This window comes from Etheostoma cragini, chromosome 19 (genome assembly GCF_013103735.1).
Source record: "Etheostoma cragini isolate CJK2018 chromosome 19, CSU_Ecrag_1.0, whole genome shotgun sequence".
NCBI lineage: Eukaryota > Metazoa > Chordata > Actinopteri > Perciformes > Percidae > Etheostoma > Etheostoma cragini.
Window position 1 is genome coordinate 5,518,167 of NC_048425.1, and position 9,311 is coordinate 5,527,477.

Below are 9,311 nucleotides of genomic sequence, written 5' to 3' on the forward strand. Positions count from 1 at the left end.
TGTCTAAAGTCTGCCATACATGTTCCATAAAGCTGAATATTATTAAACGGCTACACCAAAGAATGAGGTTTACTTAAGCAATTTATGTTGTTTTGTCCTTATATCTGTCCCTCATCTATATTCCTGTGGTTTGTTTGTGCAGCCTGGCCTTGATGCTTCCTTGAGGAGACAGCAGCAGTGTCTGGGAAGCTTCCCAGTTTGCCACTGACCACTTCAAACGGACTTGAAAACCTTCCTTAAATAAAGGTAAAGTTCAAGTACATTTAATTTTGTGGTACAGGTAGTAGACCTGTCTGTGCACGTCTGTTTTAAGACATACGCATACAATGACTCTGGGGAAAACACATTTCCTTCAGCATTTATGATCAATTAAAGCGAAAAGGTTTGACAGTAAAAAGACGCTTGAGGAAAACTTTGTTGTGGACAGCAGATAAAGAAAAAAATACATAAAGAAACGGCAGACTTCTCATTGAAACAAAATATTTCCTGGAAGAAACAAAGGCTGGACAGAGAAACCTCTAAATAAAGACCAAGTCAGGGTTATCTGGGCTGTTTGTTTGTCTGACCTTGAGGCCACAAATTCTGAAACAGACTGTGCCAAGGCCTCAGCAGACAGTCAATAACTAAGTCACTAATGCTTCATCTACCTATAGAAATATGGATATTTAAAGTGTGTGTGTGTGTGTGTGTGTGATACATGAGATAATTTTGCACTAATGTCTGAACTAAATTTCGTTACATTTAGAGGGAAATTTGGTACTCTTATTTCAGTGTCAAACAACCATATTGTTTTTGTGGTGAAGTTTTACATGGAAGCATAAGATAAGCTCATAAAAGTGAATACAGCTGTCCAAGTAGTTAGTGTAGACTATACATATATGACCCCATAATCTAACACTTTTTTAGAACAATTTCTTTTCTATGTTTTTGCTAATATTTGACTTTTACTAAGGTCAGGAGTCAGGGTGCTTAGTTTCAGTCCAGTGCTTAGGTGAAATTGTAGTTTTTACAAGATAACTTCACAGTAAATACATTTTTCTAAATCTGGATTTTTTAACCGATCCTCTGACCTTATTATCCTTCACGGATTAATGTTTTAGCTTTAGACAAACAACCCCAAGAGCTCGGTCACCCTGCTCCCAAAGTGCTACATATTAACACAACAGGCAGAAAGTCTGTACAAAGGAAAAGAAAACAGTTTCCACCACACACACCCTATTGTTGTCAGCAGGTACTGTTACATGATCGCTGAACGTCTGCTGGTTTTTATTTAGGTCATCCGTAAACAAAGAGGGTCAAACCCCAGCATCCTGCGGCACCAGCTCAATGTTTACTTCAATCATAAGTCAGACTGTAAAGTTTACAGTAAATGTTAGGTTGATATGACTTACTTACTTATAGGCAGCAAAAAGCCTACTACATACACAAACATCAATATGTTTCTTTTATCTTCTATAACCAATAATAGCCAAATTATAGCCTCAATTAATTTATAATAAACTAATAACTTAACATAACTTAAGCACCTGCATTATATGATAGACTTGTTAGAGCCTTTTTTAAACAAAGGCACTGCAAAAGGTGAACATAGAAGTGGAAACGGTGTTAAATGCACTTGCAACACTTGCAGTTTTAAGAACTTTATGGTAAAAGGACTTGTGGCTTTGGTCTGTGCAACCCTTGCGTCAGTCTCACCATACAGTTGTTCTAGCCTGGTTGACACCAGACCCTTCTCAGTTGTAACAGAGCAAATCTCAAATTGCCGGAAGTTCGTCAGGGTATTCCCGGGCTGGGAAAGTGTTTCTAGAGATTTTACCCTTTTTAGAGGAAAAAAAATACCCATCCCAACTATAAGATTATTTTGTCCATGTAAGTGCAAGAAGAGTTCATGGTTTTAGGAGGACTGTCAATCATCCTTTTAGTATCACCTTTTTGAAATTACACATTTCCGACATAAACACATTGAGCCTTGCTAGATTGTGATAAAGCAACATTTCATAGCTGGCTGTGCTTTGCTAAACTTGAGAGAGAAATGAGAGAAAACATGCCGACTTAAAAAACATCATCATACTTTAACAGAAGGGTTGCTTCACAGTCTATTTGCATTTGTTGTAAGGTCTCCTAGAGCCATAATAACCACAGACATACTATTCAACTAATACACTAAACATGATATCAAGTGGTGTAACTGTTGTATCCACGGGGTAAAAGCTATGTGGTCTCTTTATCACTAATGTGGTGGGAAATCTATTTTTATGACTGTATTTACAGTGTTGGGGTTTTAGTGGAGCAGCAGTCACAAAGATACAGACTCAAAAGACAAAATGATTAAAAAAAAAGTTATTTTTTATTTTTTTGTACATTAAAAACTAAAATATCTTCACTGTGTAGTTACTGTGTTACAGAGTAACAAATTGTTAAGAAGTGTATTTTCTTTCTTTTTAATACTTATTTATTGTTCCAAATGGCTTTCAATGGTCAGCACCAAGTACATGCATTCTGTGTGTCTTCTATTGTCAGGGGAGGTTACACAATATTAAAATATATATATATTTTTTACAAATTAGAAGTTTGATCACAAAGCTTCTTTGATGAGAGAGGAGAGTCTTCTGAAAGCCTGTCAGAATAATTGTTAGAGATTAGTCATTTGTGTGTGTGTGGGTGTGTGTGGGTGTGTGTTTGTGTGGGTGTGTGTACCTCATCAATCTGCTCTGGTGTAGAGAGAGAAAAGGCTGCTCTGACGTAGGGACAGGGGTCACCACTGTTGATCATGAAGACACCTCCGGGAACCAGCAGTACCTTTTAGCACACATACAAAGAGACATGACTCATGTTATTTAATATTTACATTGCTTTTGTCTTCTTCTCCGGTTTCTACATAGCTGATGTTTTCATGAATCCAAGGTCATTTGATTAATCCTGTTTGTAAGGACAAAACTAACCTCTTTTTTCCCCGCAGTTCTTTGTGTATTGAAATTGTAATTCTAAAGCCAGACAAATTATTTTTTTAATTGACCAAAAATAGTCCCAAACATATAACACAAATAGTTTTTAAACTTTGATTTTCATAAGGTTTAAACACATTAGATATAACATGTTAATTAATTAGATTAAGAGGCTCGCTGTTTTCCCCACTTCCAGTCTTTGTGCTAAGCTAAGCTAACCTACCGTTGGCTGTAGCTTCATATTCAACTGACAATGTGACAGCGGTATCAATCTTCTCATCTAACGCTCTACAATGTCAATACTCTTCCTTTAATATCTGTCAGAAATATTACAACTTAAAAGTCTCTGACTGCCTGTTGCAATCCACTGCATAACACTGAGAGAGGCCTGAGGGCAATTATTACAGCTGTGGAAAGAAAAAGCACTGACAATGAATCAAATCTCAAGTGTTGTTTTTTTTTACTGTGAAGAAAACTACTATCTGCTGTCCGGACGCACTGTACAGACCTTGGAAAAGCCCGATTGTACCCACTCCTGTCTATGCACGGCTTACCAGCCGGATTTGGAAGCGTTCTGTGTGTGTGTGTGGGAGGGAAAGCGCTCACTTGCTAAACCCACTCACAATGTTCACAATGGACGCTTTACATGCACCATCCTACACTCTATTCAGAAACAAAAGCTGCCTTGCCCCTGGTGCAAAACATCTGCTCACAAACTGACAGAAAAAAGCACCCAAATGCATTCTGCTATTGGCACATTAGAGCAGAGTACATATGAGTTAAATGGGTTTTGTTCCCCAATTAAATCACAAAAAGAGATTAATATGTGAGGGTTTACACAGAAATACAACAGGAACAAGTTGTGCGCTGACCTCTTTCTCCAAGGCTTTCTTCATAATGAGCTGTTGGGTATCAGTTATGCCCTTTAGCTTAATCCACAGGAACATGCCTGCTGATGGGGTTTGCCACTCTGCTACATCTACACACAGACACACACACGAAAAATAAACACTGACAAATATAGTGATTGTTGTTACAAGTGACATAAATCCTTAACACCTTACCATGTAGTTCCTCAAATTGTCACCAGGCGGTGGCTCCAAGAAAACTACAAACTTCACTACAAATGTTTCTTTTTTTCTTTTCTTTTTTTTACAATAGGGAATGGTATTGACAGCTAATGTCACTTCTTATAGAACAGGTAGAACAAATACAAACAAAACAGACAATACAATAACTAAATAAGACAGGTACCCAAATAGTTTTTTCCTTCTCCGCCTTTAAGACCATACAGCATTACAATAATGCAGAGGGTCTGTATTGATGTAAATTACATAAGAAAATCTGCTTATCTTTTAGCAACAGTAAATACTGCAGCCGGCCACTTTGTGTATTACTGATCAGACCGTCCAGACAGGACCCATATTATCCACACATGTCAGATCTGTCTTGATACAGAATTTGATTTGTCTATTTTTTATTTCAGTAAAAGAATATTAAAAGGTACATTATGTTAACATTAAGTGGGTCACACCAAAATGCAATTTTTTGGTATTTCAACTTTTTTTTTCACAAACCTTTAAGCCACTTGTCTGCAGAGGTGATCATGGCATCACGCTGTTTCCTGTAAAACTCTATCACCCTGTGAGAGGCAAGAAAACTGAGTCATGCATCGATGCAAAAATGGCTGACTCCATTGAATGGAACTGTTTGAAATGGATCTGATTGTTTTCTTAACCAGTCAAATCAGTCCTGCAGAGCACATGTGGCTGTGCAGCCATTGTGGGAAGTAACATACCCCTCTATGTGTTGGATGAAACCGTCTTGGCCCCAACTGTGCAACAACTGAGACACCATAAGCTGAAAGGAGTCAGGACGCATGTTATGTCATGCAATGACTGGCACAGAGTCAAAAGATTTTACCCTGCAGCAGATAATCCGTCTTCAGATCTGTATTTCCATTTGTACATCAGTGCAGTTGGAGCATGACACACCTTTTTTTTTTCCACAATAGATTCTTTAGATGTTTGTTTTGTTCTGTTCTTGTTTCCAATTTTAAATCTTTCTGAGTTTTAGTACAGATTAGATGAAAAAGCAGGTGGTAAGGTTTGAATCTAAGAAGGGTAACAACAGTTTTTTTTTGCAGATCCTAATTAATCCCTCTTTTTCTTTATTAAAACCTCCTCTGCAGCTGCCGCGGATCCAGACGCACCACAACATCTTGTTTGGCGTCGGCTGTAGCGAGACAACACACAGCCTTCTCGCTGGTGAGTTTGTGCAAATCTGGCTTGCTGAAGGGTTGGCACAGAAGCTGGCAGTATGTACAAGTCGGTGGCGTCAGAATCTGTTTGCAGTTAACCAGTAACGCAACATTTTAATAAGCAGGGTGTGGCGTTGTAAAAAAATGTTTTCCTTTACCTGCGTGAAGGTACTAGTGTGCATTGTGGAGGCCTGGATGTGCAGCACCACCCTATCCACCAGAGGTTTGGGACCGGTTACAAAACCTATCCTTAGTCTAAAACACACAGACAATTAGTAATAGACATCCAGGACATGTTGGTGAAGATCTGCATAATGTGGCTCAGAATATAAAGTGACGTTTGCCGATTCTAATTCTGATGTAGCTATCCTGACAGAAATTAAAGAAAATTGTTTAATAAAAATAAGGCAGATCATTGACAGTCAGCACACAATGTCCTAATCTGTGGAGCCTCAGACTAGTCAAAGCTGCTATGATTATGTCAAACATCTGGTTTTTATCATTTGGATTTGGGAAATGTGAGTGGCATTTTATAGTTTAAGATGCTTAGGATGTAAATGTAAAAGGAAGTGTCTATAATATGTTATTAGGGTTTTTTAGGAATGTTTTTACAGTCAGTTTGTACTTTTAAAAGTTTTCATAATGTGCTCAATACAAGCTAAAGAAAACAACATGGTTTCCTACAAACAAACCATCAGATGTGACCAGCAGGGATTACACCAGCAAAATAAATACGATACTATACGATAGACGGGGGGGGGGGAAATAACACACCCAGTTTACATATCTGGTCCTGACTCGTTAAAGGAAGAGCACAAACACTGTGCTGTAGCAGAGTCAATATAACCCTAAATGGCAACAGCAGAGCTTCAGATGCACTGGGTTTATACACACACACACACACACACACACACACTCAGATTCGGAAGCTCACCCTGAAGACAGGATCTTAGAGAAGGAGTCTGTCCTGATGATCCTGCCGTCGACATCCATGGAGAGAAACGTGGGAGCCCACGGCTGCCAAATAGATGAGACATACAGGAACAGGAATTCTTATGTCATCAATTGAATTATTGACATTCTTTAATGGTTCTCCCAAAAGATGAGGTCATAAAGTAACAAAAAATTAGAAGTGAACTATTTTTTAAATAGACAGAAAAGTAACTTTGTTTGATGAACAGATGAGGGGAGTGAACTCTTTTTGTACCTTGTCAAACTGCAGGAAGAAGTATGGGTCGTCCTCAATGATGAGCATGTCGTACTGCCTGGCCAGCTATTAAAAAAGACCGGGGGACGTTAGAAAATGACTGTGAATCTGCAGGGAAATCAGCTTCACTACAAGCTCTAATTGCATAAATCAGAGTGAGAGAGGAGTGATTCATAAATGATCTGCATTGTGTGCATGCAGTCACATTCACAACTATATGAGTCTTTGTTTTGTGACCTTGCCGAGGGGAGACCAACCTCATACACTTCCTGCTTCCTCTGAGCCGTCATGGAGGCACCGGTGGGGTTTCCTCCGTTGGGGATGGTGTAGAGGATCTTGGGGACAGTGCTGCTGGGCTTATGGACGTCTGAGGGGTCCCACCGAGACAAAACCTCCTTCAGGGCTGCGGGTATGATGCCGTGCTGATCGCTGGGGACGTTGATTAAGTTGCAACCGAGCGGCTGGAGCTACAAAGGAAAAAAGAAGTTTGGAAGGTCACAGAAGCTTAACTTACCTCATCTTTGTGTTGTTATAAATTAGAGCTGCGGAGATTAGTTGTCAACTTTCAAAGTAATTACTAACTATTTTGATAATCGATTTATCGGTTTGAGTAATCTGTTAAGGAGAAAAAAAAGTAAAACGTTCTCTGATTCCATGATCAGATTTTTTTTGTTTTGTTTCTTCTCTCCTCTATGGCAGTACATTGAATATCTTTGAGTTGTGGACAAAACAAGCCATTTGAGAACGTCATTTAGGGCTTTGGAAAACACTGATTCAACATTTTATAGACTAAACAACTAGCTGTTTAATCGAGAAAATAATCAACACATTATTTGACTATGAAAATATTTGTTGCAGACCAATTATAGAGTGCTCTCACCGCTGCCAGTGTGCCTGAATAGGTGGGTGCATCCAGCAGAACGTTGTCTCCAGGGTTGACCAGCATCTCAAACACCTGAAAACCCAAAACATTTAAAACATGTCATTAGAAATTCTTATAAAATTAGGAACAGTCATAATTTAAAGCCACAGTAGGTAACTTTTTCCCACTTTGGTCCCTCTACAGGTTGGAAGCTGAATTGTCGCATCATGTCTCACCGGAACTACAAACTTGCATAGTGCGGTTATAGCCGGTAGAGAGCTGCAAAGCAAATGCAGAAGTGCTGTTGACTCTGTTACAAGTTGATATGGGGGTGTTATACTGCGTGTCAATCACTGCTCAGGCACACGCATTTCATAACGTCCTCCCCTCCCCCTTCCCCGCACACGAGCTGCAGATAGGTTTCCTCCCCTTCCCCCCCTCTCCACACCCGCTATATCCTGCACAGCTCTCACTTAGGCGACCATTTTGGGCTTTAGTGGAAAGTGAAATTCAAGAAATTGAAAAGTTGTAGATGTTCAAATGGCAAATTTTTGGCTTAGTCCTGGATCTTTGGAGGTTAGAATTCCAACACAAAGAAAAGGTTAGGTAATGAAAATCTGGTCCAAAAAAAAGGACACATGGCGGAATATCCGGCGGCAATAGCAGAGGTGGAAGGTTGTGGATACAGACTGCAGCTGGAGGTGTCCGTACCTTACAGAGCCCCTCCTGGCTCCCCGTGGTCACACACACGTCCATCTGGCCATTCTCAGGGGTGTAACCAGCGGTCGGTGGGTTGTGGAGCTCCTTCTGTAGGTTCTTCATCCACGTCAGCAGCTCGGGTATTCTATGTAGGAAAAAGAAATTAGACTTACTACACAACCGACTTTACACTGTCATAAACTGCTGTTTTTTATATATAAATAGAACAGTATGTTTTTGTTTTGTCAGTCCAACCAATTATACATTAATGAAAGCTTTTCTAAGCACTGTTGCTGGGTAGGTTTTTGAGAAAAATGTTGTCTGGAATAAGCATACAAAGTAATTTATACAAAAGGAAGGCTTTCACCTACAAAACTGTAAACTACAGTACATCAACATGAAACAGGATCTGCCCACACTGTTTTTAACTGGTGATGTGTTTGAGAGCTCTGAGCACCCAACACAGAAGAGATACATATTTGAGCAGGTAGGTTTATGGTACTCTTTATGGGTTTATAGTCCAGATTTCTCCTTCGTGAATTAACCTTTGTATCATTATTTTTAGGGTCAGATAGGCCAGATTCAAATTGAAGATGTGGTTGGCGTCTCAATCTCTAGGCGCCCCATATAAACTATCTATTATAACTTCTTACACCATTTAACCATAAAACTATTGGAGTGTGCAGGAAAATCTTAGGAATAAGTGACTGATTCCACAAAAACAAGGACTCCTGTGTTAATTTGTCACCCATTAGAGGCAGAGTACTGCAGAGCCCTCTTCATCGCTGCATCATCGAAGGTGAGCGTCTGTCCGTTCTTCAACTTAATGGATGCTGACTGGAAGGGGAAAGTGTTGGGGTTGGGCGCTCCTCCCGCCAGAGAGATCAGGGACGGAGGTGACCGCTGCTGCAGCTCGGCTTCATACCGGTGGAGAAATAGATGAGATGGATAGATAGACATTTGGGCTAAAATAAGGCAACATCTGTTGTTATAGGCATTTATTTGTTCCAACTTGACATACATATTGTTGTTTTAGCAGCATTTCAGTGACTATCTCTGTATGGTCAGGTTAATAAAAGTGACATGGAAAAAGTGTTACTTTCTTCTATGGAGACGGTGATTAAATTTAAAAGTTGGCCAAACAAGTTTCTAAGAGGCTTTTTTATTTATTTAAATTGTGCCTAGACATACTACTGTGTGTCGACTGGTTTTTGCTAAATAAATTATAATCTGTTAGACATTGTGCATCACTTAAGCCTTCAACATGGTAATGGTCTAAACTCTAAACTATGTCGCTGCACGCAGACTAGGAGGAATTGGGCTCAACTGCTTAATTTT

At 39.5% G+C, this 9,311-nt stretch overlaps 3 protein-coding genes and 1 long non-coding RNA gene across 5 annotated transcripts in view; 2 read left to right on the forward strand and 2 right to left on the reverse strand.

Moving 5' to 3' along the window:
- Positions 1-92: 92 nt before the first annotated feature.
- Positions 93-7,033, forward strand: LOC117934589. The gene is made up of 2 exons (XR_004654513.1): positions 93-246; positions 5,137-7,033. It is a non-coding gene; the product is annotated as an uncharacterized LOC117934589 (long non-coding RNA).
- aadat (aminoadipate aminotransferase) overlaps positions 2,449-9,311 on the reverse strand; it is a 7,746-nt gene continuing 883 nt past the window's right edge. Inside the window, exons 3-14 of one of the 2 annotated variants that reach the window (XM_034856345.1) lie at positions 8,722-8,890; positions 7,986-8,118; positions 7,293-7,367; positions 6,670-6,879; positions 6,413-6,478; positions 6,140-6,222; positions 5,364-5,460; positions 4,744-4,805; positions 4,523-4,587; positions 3,818-3,930; positions 2,698-2,799; positions 2,449-2,617 (exon numbers count right to left, since the gene is read on the reverse strand). In XM_034856345.1, the coding sequence (XP_034712236.1) occupies positions 2,576-2,617; positions 2,698-2,799; positions 3,818-3,930; positions 4,523-4,587; positions 4,744-4,805; positions 5,364-5,460; positions 6,140-6,222; positions 6,413-6,478; positions 6,670-6,879; positions 7,293-7,367; positions 7,986-8,118; positions 8,722-8,890 (1,217 nt within the window). In that variant the 3' untranslated portion in view covers positions 2,449-2,575. The remainder of the gene's footprint in view (positions 2,618-2,697; positions 2,800-3,817; positions 3,931-4,522; positions 4,588-4,743; positions 4,806-5,363; positions 5,461-6,139; positions 6,223-6,412; positions 6,479-6,669; positions 6,880-7,292; positions 7,368-7,985; positions 8,119-8,721; positions 8,891-9,311) is intronic. The other variant, XM_034856346.1, reaches the window with a different exon arrangement.
- intu (inturned planar cell polarity protein) overlaps positions 2,908-9,311 on the reverse strand; it is a 41,849-nt gene continuing 35,445 nt past the window's right edge. The window contains exon 18 of the transcript XR_004654509.1: positions 2,908-2,919. The gene's annotated coding sequence lies outside the window, so the exon portion shown is untranslated. The remainder of the gene's footprint in view (positions 2,920-9,311) is intronic.
- Positions 8,527-9,311, forward strand: part of ino80b (INO80 complex subunit B) — a 6,398-nt gene continuing 5,613 nt past the window's right edge. Inside the window, exon 1 of the mRNA XM_034856351.1 lies at positions 8,527-8,772. The gene's annotated coding sequence lies outside the window, so the exon portion shown is untranslated. The remainder of the gene's footprint in view (positions 8,773-9,311) is intronic.